At 43.4% G+C, this 24,785-nt stretch overlaps 1 protein-coding gene across 3 annotated transcripts in view; it reads right to left on the bottom strand.

The window, feature by feature from the left end:
- ndor1 (NADPH dependent diflavin oxidoreductase 1) overlaps positions 1-24,785 on the bottom strand; it is a 77,617-nt gene that overhangs the window by 19,678 nt on the left and 33,154 nt on the right. For all 3 annotated transcript variants that reach the window (XM_072566288.1, XM_072566290.1, XM_072566289.1), the window contains exons 6-10: positions 21,636-21,733; positions 15,337-15,435; positions 13,621-13,722; positions 12,175-12,384; positions 4,772-4,893 (exon numbers count right to left, since the gene is read on the bottom strand). In XM_072566288.1, the coding sequence (XP_072422389.1) occupies positions 4,772-4,893; positions 12,175-12,384; positions 13,621-13,722; positions 15,337-15,435; positions 21,636-21,733 (631 nt within the window). The remainder of the gene's footprint in view (positions 1-4,771; positions 4,894-12,174; positions 12,385-13,620; positions 13,723-15,336; positions 15,436-21,635; positions 21,734-24,785) is intronic.

A 24,785-nucleotide genomic window follows, 5' to 3' on the forward strand; every position in this document is an offset into this window, starting at 1 on the left:
TGGAAACTTGGGGAAGTTAGTGGTGATATCTTGGAGCCAGTCTATATATTACGGTCGAGGAGGTGATGGATGTTTTAGAATGTATGAAGGTGGATAAATCTCCTGGTCCTAACTAGATATATCCAAGAGCACTGCAAGAGGCTAGAGAAGAAATTGCGGGGGCCCTGGCTGGTATTTTTGCATCATCATTAGCCACAGGTGAGGTCCCAGAAGACTGGAGGGTAGCAAATGTTGTGCCATTATTCAAGAAGGGCTGCAAAGAAAAACCTGGGAACTATAGACCAGTAAGCCTAACATCTGTGGTGGGTAAGTTACTTGAGAAGATTGAGGTAAGATATACATGCATTTGGAAAGACAGGGTTTGATTAGGAATAGTCAGCTTGGCTTTATGGATGGGAGATCATGCTTCACAAATTTGTTAGAGTTCTTTGATGAAGTGACCAAGAAGGTTGACGAAAGCACGGCAGCAGATGTAGTCTATATGGGTTTCAGTAAGGCCTTTGATAAGGTTCCACATGGTAGGCTATTCTGGAAGGTTAGATCGCATGGAATCCAGTGGGAGCTGGCAAATTGGATACACAATTGGCTTGATGGCCGGAAGCAGAGGGTAATAGTGGAAGGATGCTTGTTGGACTGGAGGCCTGTAACTAGTGGGGTGCCTCAGGGGTCGTGCTGGGCATAAGAATATACAAGGCATGATTAGTAAGTTGCAGCTGACACTAAAATAGGTGGTATCGTGGGCAGTGAGGAAGGTTATCAGAAATTGCAGCAGGACTTTGATCAGCTGGGGAAGTGGGCTGGGAAATGGCAAATGGAGTTTAATATAGATAAGTGTGAGGTCTTGCATTTTGGAAAGTCAAATCAAGGTAGAGTTTCATGGTGAATGGTAGGGCCTTAAGGAGTGTAGTGGAACAGAGAGACCTTGGAGATCAGGTGCACGGTTCTCTGAAAGTGGAGTCCCAGGTAGACAGGGCAGTGAAGGTGGCTTTTAGCACACTGGCCTTCATCAGTCAGAGCATTGAGTATAGAAGTTGGGAAGTTATGTTGCAGTTGTAGCCGATGTTGGTGAGGGTGCACTTGGATTATTGCATTCAGTTTTGGTCACCTTGCTACAGGAAGGATATTATTAAACTGGAAAAAGTGCAGAAGAAATTTACAAGGATGTTGCCAGGACTCAAGGGTCTGACTTATAGGGAGAGGTTGGAAAAGCAAGGACTTTTTCTTTAGAGCGTAGGAGACTGAGGTAGGATCTTGTAGAAGTGTATAAGATCATGAGCGGCCTGGATAGGGTGAATGTACTCAGTCTTTTTCCCAGGGCTGGGGAGTCAAGGACTGAAGAGCATCAGTTTAAGGTTAGAGGGGAAAGAATTAAAGGGAATCTGATGGGCAACTCTTTTACACAGAGGGTGGTACATATATGGAATGAGCGAAGTGGTTGGGGCGGGTACATTAACAACATTTAAAAGACACTTGGATGAATACGTGGATAGGAAAGGATTAGAAGGTTAGGGCCAAGTGCAGGGAAATGGGGTTAGTGTGGATGGACAGTTAGGTCGGCATGGACCGGTTTCAGCGAAAGGTCCTGTCTTTCATAGGACTCTATGAGCATCTGGGTTTACCTCTGTTTGAGTAAGCTATTGTGGGACACGGGTGCACGTTTATTCATATTGTCTGATAGCCAGTGGACATTTGTAAATGAGTGACCACATTTTGTTCAAAATATAAAATGCAGATCAATGGGATATTTACTTCATTCCCCAGCGTTGGCCAGAAAGGCAGACAGACCAGCAATCAATGCAAGCAGTGAGAAGGAACGGGACCATATTATTCACTGTTACTCCATATTGGCACAATGAGGATGGGAATGATGTCCCCTAACATTTTGATATTCTTGTATGGCATGTGGCTCCTTGTCCCCACCCATAGTTGTCCTTGAATTGATTGACTCTCTAGGCCATTTTAGAGGGCAGTCAAGAGTCAACCATATCGATATGGATCTGGAATCTCAGGTAGGCCAAACCAAGAAAGGACAGCAGATTTCCTTCCCTAAAGAGACACTCATGGATTTGATGCATTTTTACAACAATCGATAATGGTCACCATTAGACTGATTAGGCAAATAATGAATTAACAGGATTCGAGGAGATTAGAAATGAAAGCAGTGCAAAGTTCTTGATTGTTTAAGGGAATACCCTCATTTCACAATCCTGACATCAAATCATAGGTCTGTGATCAGTAGAGGGCAAGGAACCAGTCAATGGAAACTGTGAAAGTGAAATGTTAATGCAGGATTTTCACAAGTGTTAACCTGCAATGTATATATCCTAAAAATTGATGTGATGACACAGTAAGGGTAGTATGCACAGGAATTGCATTCTGAGAGACTTATTGTAAAACAAAAAATCTGGAATTAAGAGTCTAATAGTGACCATGAAAGTATTGTAGATTGACAGAAAAACTCCACCTGGTTCACTAAATGTCCTTTAGGGAAGGAAATCTGCCAACCTTACCTGGTCTGACCTAATTGTGACTCCAAACCAATAGCAATGTGGTTGATTCTTAAAAATTAGGGATGGGCAATAAATGCTGGCCTAGCTAGAGATGCCCGCATCTCGTGAATGAGTAAAAGAAAAAAATGTACATCTTCCCACCTTCACTGGCACCTGTTTGGCTGTAAATAATATATCTCAAAATGGAGTGATTGGCATGAATGCAAAGATGGCCCCCTGCATGTGTAAAAGTGACATCAGTTGCTAGCGACACATATCCAGAAGCCACATGGGTGGCCAATGTCACTATATTCTAGGTGTAATAATTTCACAGATAAGCCTACTGAGGTCAAGGTTCTGTATCAAAAACAGAAATTGCTGGAGAAACTCAGTAGCATCTGTGGAAAGAGAGCAGAGTTAATATTTCGAGTCCAGTGATTCTTCTCCAGAATTGGACACGAAACATTAACTCTGTTTTTTCCCTCCACAGATGCTGTCAGATCTGCTGAGTTTCTCCAGCACTTTCTCTTTGTGATCAGATTCCCTACAGTGTGGAAACAGGCCCTTTGGCCCAACATGTCTACACCGACCCTCCGTAGAGTAACCCACCCAGACTCATTTCCCTACATTTACCCCTGACTAATACACCTAACACTACAGGCAATTTAGCATGGCCAATTCACCTAACCTGCAGCTTTTTGGATTGTGGGAGAAAACTGGAGGAAACCCATGCAGATATGGGAAGAATATGCAAACTCTACACAGGCAGTTGCCAGAGGCGGGAATCGAACCCAGGTCTCTGGCACTGTGAGGCAGCAGTGCTAGCCTCTGAGTCACCGTGCCACCCCAGTGTTTTGTTTCAGATTCATCATCTGCAGTTCTTTTGTCCAAGATTCTCTACGTCTGGGGGATTGAGAATCTGGGAGCACATCAACGGCCTGAGCCAGGAACAGGGAAAAATCATGAAATAACACTGGTTGTTCAGACAGGCAGCTGCACACGGTGGGCAAGACAGAGATAGCAACTGTAGACTTTGGGTGTGCAGAGTAGGCAATGAGAGCTGCTGACAGCACTGAGGACACAGACAGACAATCTTTCTCTCTCACTCACACACACACACACACACACACACACACACACACTTCCTTCACAGTGGAAGGCAGGTGGGCTTTGCAGTTACAGCACTGCCAAGTGGAGTTTCTGCATCACATGCCTGTCGCACCACCTAGATATGGCATTCTTACAAAACACAGCCTTCTTCAAAACGAACGGATTATTTCAACAAAACCTAGTACAGCTAAAGGTATGGACTGAGGACAAACTGATTTGTTTTTCTGAAAAAATGATTATAGAGTCATAGAGATGTACAGCATGGAAACAGACCCTTCGGTCCAACTCGTCCATGTCAACCAGATAACCCAGCCCAATCTAGTCCCATTTGCCAGTACTTATGGATGTGAATCTTGAAATTTACTGCATCTGCCATTTCTGTACTATTGAGAATCAGGGATCTCTTTAAACCTGTGTTAACTCAGCATTCCACATTTGCTATTTCCTGTGGAGCACGTGATCTCATTTAACTGTATCACATTAGTAACTAGTTATAGGGTCATAGAGATATTCAGCACAGAAACATGTCTTTTGAAAACGTAATGAAATTTCTACATGAAAACAGAGGAGAGGTCATAAATATATCATGGTGTTGATTCCTATAAAAAATTAATCAGGCACTCCCTTACTCCATTATCAATGCAGTGTATCAAAAATAACAAGGTTTTGTTCTTGGAAGGAATGAAAGCTAACCTTCAGACATAGGTGGACAGCAGTCATCTCCATCATGTCTGTTGACCAACAGGGGGTTAGACATAGAATTGATGGCCATCCCCCAAAATATGATTTATTAAGAGAGACAGGAGGGAAGGAAGGGACAAGAAGAGATACACCATCTCCCTAAGGCAAGACCAGGAGCTCTGCCACATCAGCCTGAGGGAAGAACAATGCCTGTGACACCAAGATTGCCAGAGACCATCATAAAAGGGTACAGGACCATAGGGATGTAAGAGTGCATTGCCTCTTCTCCATTCGACAGAATAGCTCTGGGATCAGGAAAGCATTCTCATCTGTCATGGGTCATTTATTTCCTTTCTTTGCCTAATTAACATATCTAAACTGCAGCTTCTCAATAACTTTCAGATATCTAATGTAAATCATTGACTGCCTACATTAGGTAACTGTGATCATCAACCCCCTAAAATCAACAATCAATGGGCAAGATATCAAACCTGAATCGTTGGGCTTCAGTAGAAATGTTTTGTTTGGGTCGAGTCGAAGGAGCTGACAGAACTGCTCAACACTTTCTGGTGAGTTTCGAGGTTCAATCATGGCCACGTCTCCTGCAGAGTATCTGCATGTAGAAAGGAAAAATTAATGGGACAGCAGGATCCCATGGTCAATGCAGTGAACTTGACTGAACTTTGAAAGGTTCACTGATTAGGTACCAGTTTCAGTACTGTGTCTAATTCTTGACATGGCATTTTAGCAAACACTTCTGGAGATTCGAGAGGATGCACATGGATTTACTAGAATGGTACAAAGATAAGGAACCTCAGGTATCTGCATTGGTGGCTGAATGTTCCAAACACCTTGATGGAGATAAGACTTTAGACTTGAAGGTCTGGATGGTTCCTTACAACATTGTACTCATGTATTCCTATATTTGAGTACATGTGACAATAAAAACTAATTCCAATTCTAATTCGGTTTTGTGGATAGATTGGAGAAACTAGGGTTTTTTCCTTCAATAGGAGAAAGTTAAGCAGAGATTTGAAAGTGGTTTCAGAACTTCAAAGAGTTTTGATACTTGCTCCTTTCTCCTCAGTGTTAGCAATCAGAGAATACAGATTGAAGGAAATTGACTAAAAGAGCAGGGGAAGCAGAAATGATAATAAAGTTCAAGAGTAAGTTGAATATATACTTGCAGTAAATAAAATTATAGGACCACAGCAAAGGAGAAGGGCAATGGAACAAACAAAACCAGAAGGAAATGTTCAGCAGGTCAGCAAGCATTTGTGGAGAGTGAAACAGAGTTAATATTTCAGGTCTCCAAATTTTCAGACCTGGTAAAACTTAAAGGCGAAACAAATTTTGAGCAAGTGAAGTAGGAGGGCAAGGGTGGAAAGCCAGAAGAGATTAAATGACCACAGGGCTGATGGTTGATAGCCAAGAGCAGCAGTGCTGTCAGAGGGTCAGCGCTGAGAGAGCACCACGCTGTTAGACAGTCAGTGCTGAGGGAGCGCCATGCTGTTGGAGGGTCAGCGCTGAGGGAGTACTGTGCTTTTGGAGGGTCAGAGCTGAGGGAGCGCCAAGATGGCAGAGGGTCAGTACTCAGGGAACACCATGCTGTCAGACGCGGTCAGTGCTGAGGGAACGCCATGATGTCCGACGGTCAGCGCCGAGGGAGCACCACGCTGTCGTATGGTCAGTGCTGAGGGAGTGCAGGCTTTGCATGGTCAGTGCTGAGGGAGCACCACGCTGGTGGACAGTCACTGCTGAGAGAGCCTCATGCTGTCGGACGGTCAGTGCTGAGGGATTAGTGGGCTGTCAGAGGGTCAGTACTGAAGGCATTCTGCACCTTCCAAGGCCATGGGTGTGCTACACCAAAAGTTTGGTACTGAGGGAGGTCTGCACTGTCGGAGGGTCAGTGCTGTGGAAGCAATGGGGTGTCAGGGAATCAGTACTGAGGGAGTGCTGCACTGACAGCGGGTCAGTAATGAGGGAGTGCTGCACTGTCAGCAGGTCAGCGCTGAGGGAGCACCACACTAACTGAAGGTGTCAAACTGGTATGCAAATTAACATTTCATTATTAATTTAGTTTTGTTACATATTCACTAAAAGTATGTTCATTGATTAATTATTATTCTGCTTAATTGTAACTGGTACAGATTTTAGTTCTTCAATTTCATGTGAATTTATTTGACCTCAAATGAGAAAGAAATGCACTACAAGATTGTAAACAGCCTGAAGGTCGGAGCATGCCAGAGTTCCCTATTCCCTATTACCATTTCACAGAGCCAGACTGCAACAACGTGCAACCTTAAAGGTTGAATAAAGTGAGTTAACGTCCTTCCGGTTATTTCCTTTAGGGGAACAGAGAATGCAAAGAGGGAGATACACTACTGAGGGAAGAAAATCGTAACAACTGTCCGCTGCACTGACTTTGGTTTAATTGGAAACAAAAACAGATAGTGCTGGAGAAACTCAGCAGGTCTGGCAGCATCTGCAGAGAGAAAGCAGTGTTAACATTTTTGGGACCAGTGACCCTTTTTCAGAACTAAGTCCAAGTTTCTGTTTTCTCTCCATAGATGCTGCCAGAGTTTCTATGTTTCTCCAGCAATTTCTGTTTTTGTTTCCAATTGAACCAAAGCCCAGTGCATTTGTTTATTTCAGATCTCCAGCATCCACAGTTTTATGTTTTGTTTTGATTTGTAGTGACTTAGAAGGGAAGCAATTAATTTTGACTAAATTTAACCTTTTTATCATCGGTAACTTTGTAACAATGTGTTTAAACTTGTAACTGTCTAATAAGTTTATTACTCGGGACTTGTGTTGACTCAATATGTGAAGATTTCGTAGTTTCATCCATTCTGTGCAGACTGTTTTACAATGTGTTTACATTAGTGATGGTCTGTATTAATTCAACATAGTTTTGAAGTTATAAGCAATCTTTCCAAATACACTCTTCATCTTAAAAAAAACTCATTCTAAGGCATTCATAACCACAGAGACCTAATAGATGGCCCCTAAAATGGAAAAATGACCAACAATAGGTCTTTGATTTAAAGAGGAACTTGTACCAATTAAGTAAAAATTGAAATGACAATTCAAGTAATAATCATTGGGTCCTGACAGCATATATCTACCTTCCTAGAGACCTTGTGGAACAGTGGTAGCATCTCTAGCTCTGGGCCAGCAGGCCTGAGTTCAAGCCCCTCCTCCTCCAAATATGTATCATAACATCTCTGAACAAGCTGACTAGAAAACATCTACATCTCCTTTTCTTAAACAAATGGGTAAGAAAGATACCGTAAACTAGCTCATCATCTGAGATGAGAGTCGTGCAAGTAAGAATAGCAAACCAGCATGAAGAGAACATTCCCATGGGTACGTAACAGCCGAAGGACCAGTCAGGAGATAATGGAAAGTGACACCAACCAATGTGCATCACCCTTTAGAGTGACAACAGAATGATGATATACCCCATAAACCAATGAGTTAAAAATCACACACCACCAGATTGTGATCCAAAAGGTTGATTTGGAAGCACTAGCTTTGCTTCCAAATAAACCTGTTGGACTATAACTTGGTGTTGTGTGATTTTTAACTCTGTCCACCCCAGTCCAATAAATCGTAAACCAATGAGCAATGAGCCTCACCTCACTTAGGCCAATCACAATCCAGTTATATAATTGATCATTCTGTGCATTTTTCCAACAATTTCTGTTTTAATTTTTGATTTCCAGCATCCACAGTTTGCTTAATGCTTAACTCACTGCCACATCTCTTCCAGGTATGCCCACCTTGAAGTTCTGTTCCTCTCTCTGACAGGAATACCATTCCAATCTGTTTTTTGATTTACTATCATTACTTTTGATTCACTTCTGGTGTTTGACAGGATATTTGCCAAAACTCGCTTCGAATCAGCCACATCATATTCCGCAGTGACTGCCCAAGACTCAGGCTCACCTGTAGTGGATTCCAACTGAGGCTTCATGTTTTGAATCCACCCAGGATCACAGGTATCTCTGTGATGCACAATACTCCTCAGACAGCCGTTCTAGCCACAACCTGAGATTTACACTCTATGTATACGTCATTAAATGCACACTCTCGACCTCTGTCTCTCTCTCTCTCCATCAGCACCACTTCATGCTGGCTCATAGCTGCCCTGCCCCAGTTCCACTTAATCCTCTGGCTCATTTAAAACAAACTTTTTCATTTGCTTTCAGGCATCAAGAAGCGCATACTGCAACAACTCTGAGATATCCACACCCCTCTGGAACCTGCCTACTTTCTCCGTCCCTCTGTCTTCATTCCCTCTCCTGACCCCAATGTATTTACTGTCCCTTCTGACCTTCCATCCTCTGATGCTGAATGTTATTACTCAACAAAGATCTTAGTTTTTAAAAAATTGTTGTTGCTTTTTTTTAAACTGTGGTTTTGTAATCGAGATGGCACCAGTGAACGGTGATTTTGTACACTTTCCCTGTACTCCTGTATTCCTATACTTGAGCACACATAACAATAAAATCTAATTCTAGTTTTGTTTCCCCTGCATCCCCACCACAATAATTTTCAGGCACGACATGATGTTGAACTTTTCTTCTTCGCCTCCCTGCCCATTTGAATAGATTCCCTACAGTATGGAAACAGGCCCTTCGGCCCAACAAGTCCACACCGACCCTCCAATGAGTAACCCACCCTGACCCATTCCCCTACATTTACCTCTGACTAATGCATCAAACACTATTGGCAATTCAGAATGGCCAACTCACCTGACCTGCACATCTTTGGATTGTGGGAGGAAACTGGAGCACCCGGAGAAAACCCACACAGACACAGGGAGAATGTGCAAACTCCACACTGATAGTCGCCCGAGGTTGGAATCGAACCCAGGTTCCTGGTGCTGTGAGGCAACAGTGCTCACCACCGAGCTATCGTGCCACCTTTGGACAAGCGTCCGCTCCCCATTCTGCAGATCCCTTCATCACCTCCAACACTCGCCCTTCATTTGGACACCTCCCTCTGCTCTTGTACTTGCACTCAACCTGTTTATCAACAACTGTTGACGTGACATTGGTCACCTGAACTGTCCCCATCCACTATCACCCTCCTCTGCCTGAGCTCGACCCCACTTTGAACAATTTCTTCTTTAACTCCTCTCATTTTCTTCAGGCCATGGGTACCCACATGGGTCTCAGTTGTGCCTGTCTTTTTGTGGGGTACGTGGTACATTGCTTGTTCCAGTCCTACTCAGGCCCCCACCCACAACTCTCTTTCCAATATATCGATGAACTGCTGCTGGTTCCCTCTCTCATTCAGAATTGGAAGAGATTATCAATTTGTTTCCAGTTTCCAACCTGCTGTCAGCTTCATCTAGTCCATCTCTGACTCCTCCCTTCCCTTCCTTGACATCTCTAGTTCCATTTCTGAGGAAACAACTAACTACTGACATCCATTACAAATCCATCGGCTTTCACGGTTACCTTGACTATACATCCTCACATCCGACTTTCTGTAAAGCCACTATTCTATTCTCCCAGATCCTCTGTTTCCAGCACATCTGTTCTGATTATGCCAGCTTCTACAGGGCATCTTCTAAGGGACGGCACAGATGGCTCAGTGGTCAGCACTGCTGCCTCACAGTACCAGGGACCCGGGTTCGATTCCAGCCTCAGGCGACTGTCTGTGTGGAGTTTGCACATTCTCCCAGTGTCTGCGTGGGTTTCCTCCGGGTGCTCCGGTTTCCTCCCACAGTCCAAAGATATGCAGGTTAGGTGAATTGGCCATGTCAAATTGCCCACAGTATAAGGTGCTTTAGTCAGGGGTAAATGTAGGGGAATGGGTCTGGGGGGGGTTACTCTTTGGAGGGTCGATGTGGACTTGTTGGGCCGAAGGGCCTGTTTCCACAGTGTAGGGAATCTAATCTAATCTAATCTAATCTAATATATTCAGCCCATCTCCTGCACTTTGGCCCTCAGCCCTTCTTTATCTTCCCCCATCAGCGATAGGGATCCCAGGTTCTCATTTACCACTGCACCAAGATCTGCATCCAGAGGATCGTTACCCACAATTTCTGCCATCTCCAGTGGGTTGCCACTATCGGACACATATTTCCCTCCCTTGTCAGCCTCCCTCAGGGCCCGTTCCCTCCAGGACACTTTAGTACACTGCTGCTCCCCCACAGCCCCATGGCACCTTCCCTTGCAATCACCCTCCTCACTATCCAAAGCTCCAAACACACCTCTCCAGGTGAAGCAGTGCTTTACCTGCACTTCACACAATCTAGTCTACCGAATTCGCCGCTCACAATGTGATCTCCTCTAACCGGGGAGAGGAAATGCAGACTGGGCAACCGCTTTGCAGAACATGTACATTCTGTCTGCAAAAATGACAGTGAGGTTCCTGTTACCTGCCATGTCAACTCACCACCCTGTTCATTGGCCAAGATCTCGGTCTCAGGTTTGTTGTGCTCCAACAAAGCTCAGTGCACGCTGGAAGAACAGAACATTATTTTCTACTTGGGAACCCTGCAGCCTTCAGGACTCAATATCGAGTTCAATAATTTTAGGGCCTGAGCTATATTCTCCCATATTCTTACCCCAAACCCCGCACACCAGGTTTTGTCATCACATGTGCTGCTACCACAACCAAGCACAGTGGCTCAATGGTTAGCACTGCTGCCTCACAGTACCAGGGACCCAGGTTCAATTCCAGCCTCAGGAGATTGTGTTAAGTTTGCACGTGACTGCATGGATTTCCTCCAGATGCTCTGGTTTCTTCCCACAATCCAAAAATGTGCAGTTAGGTGGATTGGCCATGCTAAATTGCCCATAGTGTCCAGGGGTGTGTAGGCTAGATGGATTAGCCATGGGAAATGCAGAGTTATAAGGAGAGAGTAGAGGGTGAGTCTGGGTGGAATGTTCTTTGGAGAGTCGGTGTGGACTTGTTGGGCCGAATAGTCTGCTTCCACACTGTAGGGATTCTATGAACCCATTGTCAGCTACTAAGAGTCTCCACCAGCAGCTATTCACTCTCCCAGACTGTTCAACTGTTGTTCTCTTGCTCTCTCCGGGCTCCATCTCCACCTATCATTTATTCCTTCCCCTCCTTCACCACGATCTTCACCGTATATATTAACCTTTTCCTAGCTACAATCACTTCTGAAGAAGGGTCACTGGACCCAAAACATTAACTCTCATTTCTCTCCACAGATACTGCCAAACCTGCTGAGCTTTTCCAGCATCTGCAGTTCCTTGGTTTTATTTGTATGCTGTGGTTTGGAAAATGACTAAAACTGCAGCTTTCCATCATCAAAGCCTGCACCAAGTTTGAAACTGAAGCTACTACTGCCTACTGTCCAACTGGAAGACCCCAGAAGTTGGTGAGAGACCAGTCACCGAATATGGACCCTGCGCCTGAAGCCGAACTAGAAAGAAAGAACAGTATTACACTCAGAGTTGCTACCTGGCTTTGATAATTGTTTTTCACAACTTAAGGTCACTGGGATGCTGCACCAGAATGTCTCCTCTAGCCTTTTTGGTTAAAATCTCAAACGATGAAATAATTAAGTTTAAATTGTAACTTGAAACTGACAATGGTGAGCATTGAGGGAGCACTGAACTATTGGAGGCTCAGTACAGAGGGAGTGCTCCAGTATTGGAAATTCAGTACTGAGGGAGCACTGCTCTGTCAGGCACACTTATAATGATAAGTTGGAAATAATGGAACAACTTACTTGATTAACGATAAGCTAGAAATATTATTAGTAATTAGCAGCCCCTGGAGGAGTTGCAATTATTATGATAGAGATCAAGTACTGCAGTCTCTAGTCAGTCTTGTGTGTATTCTGCAGTTTTTTAAAACATTCTATTTGCTCATCCAGAACAGAGATTCAAATAGTTCTTACTCAATGCCAGAGCCAGTGATATCGAAGGTGATGAGCCGAACATCCTGGAAGTGGTTTTCATCTGTGACCCTTTCGTTTGAGATCATCGGAGCAGGAAATGGGTGGAGCTGAGAGGGTGGGAATTTAGCTTGTGCATTTTTGTAAAATGGTTCCACTGAGACACCACTGGTTGCATCATCCTCAAACTGAAAGCTGTATTTCGATGGCAATCTATACAAGGAATAAAACAACACTCAAAATATAAACATCATATACACATTTCTACACTACACAAAGGGTATGGTACTTCCCATAACAGAAAGGAAACAAATCCCATCTTCACTGCCATCCCTGTCACAAGGTAGATAGCCTGCATAGTGCAAGATCAATGACATTGATGCAAAACCATGGTATTGCAATGCAAGTCACAGAGTCCTCCAAATGTGCTACTGTCTGCTGTATCGGGAAGGCAATGGCCTCGCGGTATTATCGCTGGACTGTTAATTCAACAAACCTGGTACTGTTCTGGGGATGCAGGTTTGAATCACCCCCCATGGCAGATGGTAGAATTTGATTTCGAATAAAAACTAATCTGGAATTAAGGGTCTAATGGTGACCATGGAAACATTGCTGACTGTCAGGAAAAACGCATCTAATTCACTAAGGCCCTTTAGGGAAGGAAATTGTCATTCTTACCTGGTCTGGTCTACATGTGACTTCAGACCCACAGCAACGTGGTTAACTCTAAACTGACCTCTGTTTAATTAGGGATAGACAATAAATGCTGCCTAGCCAGCGATGCTCTCATCCCATGAATAAACAAACTAAAATCAATATAGTCTCCAGTGTTAGCACCAACACCTGCGAACAGCCTGCTACACAGTCTCTTCAAAGGCATGCGGAGATCAGAATCCTAGACTTGTGCATAGTGGCAATACATATCTACCCTCGAACAACATGCCTTCTACGTCACGATGTCTGACCTCTCTAGAATCTTTCCTTTCTGAGGATCTGCGCAGCTTCCTCCTTGTAGAAGATGAAAGGTTAGAGGTTTAGAGACCCACATCTTGGCTATTATATGCTGTCCTCTCTTATGACACATGATATAGTCCTGTTTTAAGCAGCCAACCCACAATAAGGCAAGTGACTGCAACAAGAAATTACAATTCAAGCAAAACCGTTTGCACATGGATTCATGCTGAGAAAAGATATTGAGGGTTATGGAAATCCAAATCTGAGCCCCACAAGATTACAGAGCACAGAGACTGTGGCTGGGGAAGTTCACAATAACGTGGGGGGAGGGAGAAAGGAATATTTTATTTATCATATGACCTTTACGTACACTAATCTTCCATTTTTTCTGAACGGTCCAACGTTCTGTCAGGAACCTACTCAGTTTTACACCTGGCAAACCCAAGAACAAGATGCATACATCCCTCCTGCAGCTTCTCGCAGCATTATACTCACATGATATCATCACCGAGCACGTTTAACCCTGGTGGCAGAGGGTAGAGATTCAAGGCTTGCTCCCAGAACTGCTTTAACCAGGGATCAATTACAGCATCAGGTCTGGACAGAACAAACAAGTTAAATAAGATCAATACATTACACCTTGGGAAAGCTCTGTAAACAGCTCTGATAAGAGATAGTGTGAAGATTTTTTCAGAAAACAGGACAAATAAAATGGGCAGGTTTCAGCCAGAGATAGGTCCAATCTTTTCTAAAGATATTGATTCAATGATAGACACCAGAAACAATGAGCTCAAATGCTTCACGAGGAACAATGGATACTAAAGAGTGACCTCCAAGTAGGAGTCTAAATCAAATTGCACAATATGAACATAGAAACAGGAAGTGGCCATTCAATCCTTTAAACATGCTCTGTCATCGATGAGATCATGCCTGATCTGGATATGATAACCCTATCTGCCACCACCCATCAAAGATCTAACTCACAGAGTCATGGTCATAGAGTTATACAGCACCAGGGAAGAGAGTTTCACAGACAAAACATTCAATCATTTAGATATGTTTTGCCCAAAGATAGGTCCTTGAAATATTGCTTGCTGGTGCTTCATTCTACCATCTCCTTGGCTATCTTTCTGTGGTATCTTGTCTTCCACTCTCAGGGGCAGTATGGGGAGCTTGGTTGGCATGGGAATTGGACCTGTGCTCTGAACCACGTGCTAGCCATCTAACCAATTGAGTCGAGTGCGTGTTGCTGGGAAAGCACAGCAGGTCAGGCAGCATCCGAAGAGCAGGAGTCAGGACGCTGCCTGACCTGCCATGCTTTCCCAGCAACGTTCTCCAGCATCTGGAGTCCTCACTTTCTCCTCGTTGATTTAACCAATTGAGCTAACTAGCCACTATTTGGTTAACAAAGCAGTCTATGGGCTATTTTCACCTGATTAGTTTGTGTAATATGACTAACCAGGGCAGTGAATGTCATACTGGTGAGGAGCCAACATTAAATATGTCCCTATTTTATTTACCTATAAGCCACATGAGGGTTGCTCCGAGTACGTGCAGTTTAGCCTGTCCTGAAACTGTAAGATACAAGCAGCAGGCTGCTAAGACATTTGCTAAGTAATACAAATGCATCTTTGCAATGTTTTAGCCTTGCGGAGAGTTACTGTCATTTTGATATTACTCTTTAAGAATTCTCATTCAACTAGCACATCTCAACTTTATTTTCCTTACCCCTATGTGATTGTAGCTCATGTTCCATACTACATGTCTCTCTCAGCAGTTAGCATGAATGGTGAGAGAATGATCAAAGGAGAATAGGGATGCATAATAAACCCAGACTAGCCAGCGTCCAACATAAAGACAAGGTTAAAGTGAACCCTGGCTGTAAATAACAGAAAAGGGAAACCACATGAAGGTGTTAAGAGTTGATCAATGAAGACCTAACAGTAATTTCTAGGTTTCACTGTCTTAAACTTCACAAAGTAAATTAAATTAAAACTCAGTCACTGTACGGTATAAAAAGAATACAGGAAGGGAAATCGTGCTAATGGATCAATGAATTGGTTCCGAGAGATTTAAGGAAGACACCTAGGCTCAAGATTTAAATATTCACCTTCACACGGTACATTATTTTCAGTGTGTTTTTGAACCTATTCCATTAACCAGCCAGCACAGTTGAAAGATTTGGATGGGGGTGGGGGAGATCAGTCTTACCCCAGGTCATGCTGGTCATCGCCCAATCCCACAGGCAGCAATCCATTGCATCCCAGCTGAATCAAACGCTTACTCAGCTTCTTGGCAACAAAGTTAAACCTTTAGTTTAGAAAAACAATCACTTCTTTATAAATGAGGAATACATTCTGTACAAACTCAAGTCATATTAAAATTTATTCAAGTTCAAACAAATTAACTTATGCTATAAGTCGTATTATTTACAATAGTAATATATTAAATACTTCTGGAATCACTCAGATCTGCTCAGACTTTGTACTCTTATGGTTCTTAAGTCACAGAATTATGAAGAGATAGGGGTGCAAATCTTCAGGAAAATCTCAGATTTCTAAGAGCAAGAGTGGTCTTGTCAGGAACTTTTACTGAACCAAACATCAATTGGGATAATGACGGAGTAAAATAAAAGGAAGGTGAGGAATTCCTGAAATGTATTCAGGAGAATTCTCTTGACCAGTAATTCACAATCAAAACTGAATGGAAGGATTCCTTTGGGAATAAGATAAGCCCAATGTCTGTAGGAAAACACTTCTTAAAGAGTGATCAGCCTATCAGTAGATCTCAATAAATACAAAGAAGAGGAGAACCAGCAGGAGTACATAATTCAGCCCTTCACGCCTGCTCCGACCTTTGATAGTGACCATGGCTGATTCTATCTCAGCCTCAACTCCACTTCTCATCTTCTCTCCATAACCCTTCAACCAATTACTGATTAAAAATCTGTGCATCACCTTCTTAAATTTACACAATGTTATGGCATCCACCACAAACTAGAGATTCCACAAATTCCTAACCCTTTGAGAGAAGTGATTTCTCCTCATCTCTATTTCAGATCGACAACTCCTTATCCAAAAACTATGATCCTTTGTTCTACATTACACTACAAGAGGAAACATCATTTCTATGACTACTTTGTCAATTCCCTTTCACACTTTATAAGGCTCAATTAGGGTGCCCTTCGTTCTTCTAAACTCGAGAAAGTATAGATGTTAACTGCTCAATTTCCCTTCAATAAGAAAAACTCATCACTGAAATCAATCTAGTGAACTCCTCAAAACTACATTGAATGCAACTGCATCCCTCCTCAGCTAAAGAGGCCAAAACGAGTACATGATACATGATACTCCAAGGTCAGTCTCAATAATGTACAGCTGCAGCAACACTTCCCTACTTTTATACTGTAAGTGTAGAAAAACAAGGAACAATCTCAAGTAGAACTTGTAGAATAGAAGACAATTAGCTTTAATGGGATGAGAGGGAATTTAGTCAGAATAATATATACCAGAACAATGGAAATCTTTAAGGAAGTGATTTTCAGACACAGGCTAGATAAATTCCAACAGGCTGGAACATTAGAGAAACCAAAGCTAGGGTTTCCTTGGATGACAGGGGAGAGAGACAATAATCATTGAACAAAAAAAGCGTATGATGCTTGGAATCTTCAGGTGAAAATCAAATTGAAGGGGGAAATGAAGAGAGAAATAAGACTGGCAAGGAGACAATAAGAAGATAGAATGGCTGTTAATATAAAAGGAAATATAAAAATGTTCTATCGGCAGATAAATTGTAAGTGGCTGCCAAGAGAGGGTGGGGGCTATTAGGGTTAACGGGATGGTTACAGGCGCAGGACAAAGCTAAATTATTTAAATACATTAGTTAAGGAAGAGGACAAATATCGATTGTGAGGTGAAAATTGAGAGGCAGGATGCATGAGAAAAACTGGTTATGCTGAGAGTGGATTACATCCCAGGTTCATAAAGTAATTGGGATAAAGATAGTGGAAGACATTTCTGTAATCTCCCAAAGTTCACGAGTTACAGGGAGGTACCAGAGAATTATGGCAAAGCTGACAACCTCATTCAAGAAACAGTGTAAGAACTGTAGTGATTGCAATGACATCAGCCTGGTGGACCTCAGAGTATGAGTTTCCTGACTGGGGTTGTTAATCTGGTCCAATCAGAGAGCCCTGGCTGACAGAGAAGGAGTGTCAGCCACACTGTTCACTAGAGCTGGATCAGTATCAAGAACTCTCCACAAGTAAATAAAAGGTGACTTGGTGATAAGACACCAGCCTCTGTGGAGTTATTTCAAGATTATATCTAGTAGTAACTGCAGAACAGTAAATTTAACATTTGTGATAGATATGGTTTTAGAAAAAAAAAAATAGGGGGATAAAGTTAATAGACACTTGTAGAGTTAATTAAAGAGAGCCAGCATGGATTTGTGAAAGGCAAGTTGTGTTTGACTGATCTAGTTTTTTTGTTAAGGAAGTGCAGTCCATGTTGTCTATATTGATTTAAAAAAAAACTGACAAATTACCACAAAAAATTGGTTAAAAATTTTGGGCCTCATGGAATAAGAGGATTGATGTCAGCTTTAATAATAAATTGGCTTAAGGAAAGAAAAGTGATTTCATAGAGTCAGTGCTCGGACCATTTTGGTAGATATAAATGATTCATATACTGGAATATAGTAACATTATCAAATGTACTGGTGAGACTCATATTAGAGTCTTGGTTGATAGATACTAATCAACAAGGTAAAGATACGCTGTAGAAATTACTGACAAGACGCATATAATTTAATTTAGAGAAGTGAGAGGTGATAATCTTTGGCAGGAGAGATAGGGGGAGCCAATGAAGATTTAATAGCCTATTTCTAAAGAATGTGCAGGGAAAGCAGGAACCAGGACCTAATCTTTGAAGACAATGCAATGAATTCAGACAGTAGTTAACAAAGCATATGGGACCTTAAACTTCATAAAAAGAGATATCCAAGACAAACCTAGATAAGCTGTACTAAGTTGGTATAAAGCTCTGGTTAGACTACAAATACAGGAATGTGCTCAGTTCCAGTCATCGCACTTCAGTAAGGTGAAGCTTCACAGAGTGAACATCCTGCGCAGACATCAATCTCTCACAGCTTCCCACTGTTAACTTCTGAATCATAGCTCCATTTCATATGATGATATCGAAGTCTTGAACAGACTTCAAATGGAGTGAGAAGACTGCAATTGGGAGGTGGGACAAAAGGTGTGATCAACTGTAGAAAGTGACTGGGATTGGCAATAGGAAGAGAAACAGCAGTGAGATTGAGACAGCAATACAAGACAGGGAGAAAAAGAAAAGGGAGAGAGATAGAAATCCTACAATTGGCGGGAGAGATAAAGAGGCCATCATCTGATGGAGTGAAACATAGAGATCGTGATGGAATCCAATGAGAGCTGGCAAATCGGGTAGACAATTGACTTGATGGTAGTAAGCAGAGGGTAATAGTGGAAGGATGCTTGTTGGACTGGAGGTCTGTGACTAGTGGTGTACGTCAGTGATTGGTGCTGGGCCCATTGCTATTTGTGATCTACATCAATGATTGGAACTAGGTATGATTAGTAAGTTTGCGGATGACATGAAAATAGGCGGTATTATGGACAGTGAGGAAGGTTATCAGAAATGGCAGCAGGGCTTTGATCAGCTGGGGAAGTGGGCCGAGAAATGGCAAGTGAGAGTCTAATATAGATAACCGTGAGGTCTTGCATTTTGGAAAGTCAAATCAAGGTAGGAGTTTCATGGTGAATGGTAGGACCTTAAGTAGTGTAGTGGAACAGAGGGACTTTGGAGTTCAGGTGTATGGTTCTCTGAAACTGGAATCACAGGTAGGAGAAAGTGAGGACTGCAGATGCTGGAGCTCAGAGTCGAGAGTGTAGTTCTGGAAAAGCACAGCAGATCAGACAGCAAACGAGGAGCAGGAGAATCAACGCTTTGGGCATAAGCCCTTTATTACAGGTAGACAGGGCAGTGAAGAAGGCTTTTTGCACACTGGCTTTCATCAGTCAGGGTACTGAGTATAGAAGTTGGGAAGTTATGTTGCAGTTGTACAGGACGTTGGTGAGGATGCACTTGGAGTATTGTGTTCAGTTTTGGTCACTTTGCTACAGGAAGGATGTTATTAAACTGGAAAGAGTGCAGAAGAAATTTACAAGAATGTTGCCAGGGTCTGGTTATAGAGAGAGGTTGGAAAAACTGAGACGTTTTTCTTTCGAGTTTAGGAGACTGAGGGAGGATCTTATAGAAGTGTATAAGATCATGAGAGGACTGGATAGGGTGAATGCACTCCGTCTTTTTCCCAGGGTTAGGGAGTCAAGGACTAGAGGGCATCAGTTTAAGGTTAGAGGGGAAAGAAAATGTGATGAAAATGTGTTGCTGGAAAAGCGCAGCAGGTCAGGCAGCATCCAAGGAGCAGGAGAATCGACGTTTCGGGCACGAGCCCTTCTTCAGGAATGAGGAGCTTGCTTGGCACACCCTCCTCGTTCCTGAAGAAGGGCTCATGCCCGAAACGTCGATTCTCCTGCTCCTTGGATGCTGCCTGACCTGCTGCACTTTTCCAGCAACACATTTTCAGCTCTGATCTCCAGCATCTGCAGTCCTCACTTTCTCCTAAAAGAATAAAAGGGAACCTGGGGAGCAACTTATTTTTTTACACAGCATATGGAATGAGCATATGGAGTCAGCTGCCAGCAGAAGTGGTTGAGGCAGGTACATTAACGACATTTAAAAGGTATTTGGGCAAGTACATGGTTGGAAAGATTTGGAAGGATATGGGCCAAGTGCAAGAAAATGGGGTTCGCGTGGATGGAGATGTTTGGTCGGGATGGACCAGTCTGGGCTGAAGGGCCTGTCTCCATGCTGAAGGATTCTATGACAGAAAGGCAGAGAAAGACAGACTTTATTCGACAAGGAAAGAGATAAGCCACATTGACAGTCTAGTGAGAAGGGAGGAAATCCAATTGGCAGGAGAAACAAAGAAGGTTTCTTTGATGGACTGAGACTGGAGCATTCCTACTCCCCTTGGCCCAAGGGTGGTACTTTGAAAGGCAATTGTTTTCTAGAGCTGGTGCCTCCTGCTTCCCTTTCACTCCATGTTTCTGGAATCCTGGAAAATCAGATCAATATTATGAAAGTCTTATTTAAATATGTTAATGAAATCTCCAACGGCACTACAAAGGGGGTATCACAGACCCTGCAAACCACTGTCATCAAAATCACAGCAGGGACATGACATTGGATTTGGGATAAATTATTACAGTTTTACCCACTCTCCTCCTCTCCCGAGACACACAGATACTCTCTGTTGGTCATGCAGCATGGTGATTCTGTGGTTAGCACTGCTGCCTCACAGTGTCAGGGACCCAGGTTCAATTCCACCTTCTGGCGACTGTCTGTGTGGACTTTGCGCATTCTCTCCTTGTCTGCATGGGTTTCCTCCTGGTGCTCTGGTTTCCTCCCACAGTCCACACTAAATTGCCCATAGTGCCCAAGAATGCGCAGGCTAGGTGGATTAGCCATATGAAATGTAGGGTTACGTGGATAGGGTTTGGGGGTGGCTCCAGATGGGGTGTTCTTTGAAGGGTCGGTTTGGACTTGTGGGCCAAATGGCCTGCTTCCATACTGTGCGGACTCTATGAAATAATCTCAGATCCCAGACTGTACAAACAGATAATGTTATGGACATGGGTTACATTTTCATAGCAGGCTATCCTTCGGAGTAAATAATCCTAATTACATTGCTAGAGATGCCATCTTTTGAATTAGATGCTATGCCAGAACCTCTCTCTGTCTGTTCTAATGGGACTTGAAAAGCTGGAATGATGCAGACTATGAGACAAAGTATGTCAACAAAGTTCATCCCAGCCTATTCTGATTATCCTTAAATGTAACAAGTGAGAAAAGTGTCACTTTGCAAATGGGATGTTTCATTTCTGAACTCTCTCACTTCCTCTCTTCTTCTAAAGGTGTTAATATACTGCTGCTCACACAGTGGCTAGCATCTTGCAGCAACTTCAACAGTGGGCATTGACAGGCCATTTGACTGAAGGAGATATGCCATCCTGCTATAATTCCACATGTGCATTCCCTGTAGTGGGCACTGCTGGAACCACAACAAATTTTCCTCTTCTCCGAAGGACCATTGGCTGTCAACTATTTCACCTAATGCACCACAGGCTGCAGATCAAACCAGGATGGTCGTACAGTCATAGAGATCTCATACAGCCATTTTAGTTATTTGTTGTATGAACCCACACAGCTATCACAAGTAACACAATCTCGCCCTGGGTTTGGGGAGAAAGGGTTCAGCACTCACTGTATTATAGTTGATGCATTTTCTCTCTCTGTCGCTGGAGGCACATGGTCATTGACTCAGCACTCGGCAAAGATATTAAACTTCACAATCGTATAAAAGTGATCAGCGGTTAAACCCACTGCCCACAACATTTTCACTCAACTTACTTTGGATAGGAGGAATCTCCAAGACCCAGGACAGCACAATCCATCAGGGAAAGGGAGTTTGCAGGAAGGTTCCTTCGAAAGATAAATCGCCAAAATTTCTACAGGGAAAAGAAAGAGAGAGTTAGAAGATCAAACTAAATCACTCAGTGGGGAGGACAGGGAAGTGCAAGGTGAAGGGCTAGAAAACAAATAGGGAACAAGAGGGTAGTGGGGAGGATAGTGATAGATTCTAACAATAGGAGCACAATGGAGTATGATAATGGACACACATGTCAATTCAGTTTCAAACTGTCTAGAATCAGAATCATAAAATCCCGCATCCCACCCAGACCCATCCCCTTACACTACCCTTGTAACCCTACATTTCCCATGGCCAATCCACCTAATCTACATATCCCTGGGCACTATGAGCAATAACAGGGCCAACCCACCTAACTTGTGCGTCACTGGACTATGGGAGGAAAGCAGAGCAGCTGAAGGAAATACATGCAGACACTGGGCGGATGTGCAAACTCCACACAGACATTCACCTGAGGCTGGAATTGAACCTGGTTCCTTGTGACAAAGAAGTGCTAACCAATAAGCCACCGTGCCGCCCAAACTGGCTGGGAGTACAGGAGGCCAGAAAATAGCTGAAAAATTCAGCAAGGGATGCGGAGATCCTGATTAATGTAAACACTCAATAAACCTCACCTACCAATCGATCAAACGGAGGCTGGCTGCCGATGGTAAGGAAACCCTTGGGGACGACACCCAGGAATAAAAATGTGGACAGGTACAGATTGCAGTGGATGGAAAGAGAGACAGACAGACAGACAGAGGCTATGATCAGCAGGAGAAGCATTATGAGCTTCGCTGTTAAAAGAAAACACAATAGCTCAATCTCAACTGGAACACTGCCTCCAATTCTGGACACTAGTAGCAAGTAACATTTATGTCACATAAGTGCCATGCAATAACCATCTTCAACAAGATAATATCTAACCATCTCCACCATCAATACCTTGGGGATTACTATTCACTTGAAGCTGAACTGGTCCAGCCACAAAAGAGCAGGTCAGAAACTGGAATTCAGAGATAAGTAACTAACATCTCCTGTCTCCCAAATTCCTGTTCCCCATCTGCAAAGCACACGTCAGGAGAGTGATAGAACACTCTCCACTTGTCTGGATGGGTGCAGTTACAGCAATGCTCAAGAAGCTCGACACTATCCAGAAAAAAAAGCAGCCAGCTTGATGGGCACCACATGCACCTTCAACATTCACACTCTCCAATGCACAATGACATCAGTGCACACCATCAACAAAATCGACTGCAGTAACTTACCCCAAGTTCCATTGTTTTCATTCATTGAGAGGCATTGCTTTGGGCATTGCTGGCTAGGCCAGCATTTATTGCCCAAAGGGCAGTTAACACTTAACCACATTGCTGAGTCTAGAGTCACATGTACGGCCAGACAGGTGAAGATGGCAGTTTCCTTCCCTTAAAGGGCATTAGTGAACCAGATGGGTTTTTCCAACAATCAACAATGGATTTGTGATCATCATTAGGCTTGTAATTGCAATATATATTGAACTTAAATTCCACCAGCTGCCACAGCAGGATTCAACCTGGATCCCCAGAACATTATTTGCATCTCTGGATTAACAGTCTGAAAATATTACCACGAGGCTGTCGCCTTCCCCAAAGCTTTGACAGTTCTGTGCAAACATGTGAACCATACCATTAGATTAGATTACTTCCAGTGTGGAAACAGGCCCTTCGGCCCAACAAGTCCACACTGATCCACCGAAGCGCACCCACCCATACCCATTCCCCTACATTTACCCCTACATCTAACACTACGGGCAATTTAGCATGGCAAATTCACCTGACCTGCACATTTTTGGACTGCGAGAGGAAACCGGAGCACCTGGAGGAAACCCACGCAGACACGGGGAGAATGTGCAAACTCCACACAGACAGTCGCCCGAGGTGGGAATTGAACCCGGGTCTCTGGCGCTGTGAGGCAGCAGTGCTAACCACTGTGCCACCGTGCCGCCCACTAGAATTACAAGGGTAACAGATGTATGGAAGACAACCATCTGTACGTTTCCCTACAAGCCATTCACTATCGCTGGGTCAATCCCTCCAAATCACTGTTATGAGTATCCCTAAACCCCAAAGACTGCAGTGGTTCAAGAAGGCAGCTCATCATCACCTATTCCAGGACAATTTGGATAATAATAAATGTTGACCTAGTCAGTGATGTCCACAGCCCACAAACCCAATTTTATAAACTTTAGTAAGTCTGAAGGCATTACAGGGAATGCAAGAAGCATTCACAAGAACAGTCCCAGCAACAAGGATAGATGGATAGATTGAAGAAAGGAATATCCTTGGAGTAGAAAGCTGAGGAATTTAGATAGAGGCATTCAAAATTCCAATCAGTCTAGACAGAGTAGATACGGCTTTTGCCCGAAACGTTGATTTTGCTGCTCGTTGGATGCTGCCTGAACTGCTGTGCTCTTCCAGCACCACTAATCCAGTATTTGATTTTCAGCATCTGCAGTCATTGTTTTTACCTTGTTTTTACCAGAGTAGATACAGATGAGTTGTTTCCATTCGTGGAAGATTCAAGACCAGACAACAACAGGTTACAGCAATTGGCAAAGGAAGCAATGCAGACACAAAGTAAGATAGTGAGTGGGTAGGCTAGTTAGAATCAAAAACTCTGGTGCTGGAAAAGCACAGCAGGTCAGGTAGCATCTGAGGGACAGGACAGTCGACGTTTCAGGCATAGAGTCTTCATCAGGATTATGCCCGAAATGTAGAAACTCCTGCTCCTCAGATGCTGCCTGAACTGCTGTGCTTTTCCAGTGCCACACTTTCTGACTGATTCTCCAGCATCTGCTGTCCTCCCTTTGTCACAGGATAGTTAGAATGCTGTGCCTCAAAGTGTTGTGAAGGCAGGTTTGACTGAGACATTGGAATTGGATGACTATTTGAAAACCAGCATTGTGCAGGAAAATGTGAGGCAGTGGCATTAGCTCAATTGCTCCCGCAGAGACAAACACAAAGGGCTCAATGCCCTTCTTCTGTGCTGCAAGCATTTTATGAATTTCTGGATAGTGGGGGAGGAGGCTGCATCGGGCAGGCGGGAGTGTGTGC

Source organism: Chiloscyllium punctatum, chromosome 49 (genome assembly GCF_047496795.1).
Source record: "Chiloscyllium punctatum isolate Juve2018m chromosome 49, sChiPun1.3, whole genome shotgun sequence".
NCBI classification, from domain to species: Eukaryota; Metazoa; Chordata; class Chondrichthyes; order Orectolobiformes; family Hemiscylliidae; genus Chiloscyllium; species Chiloscyllium punctatum.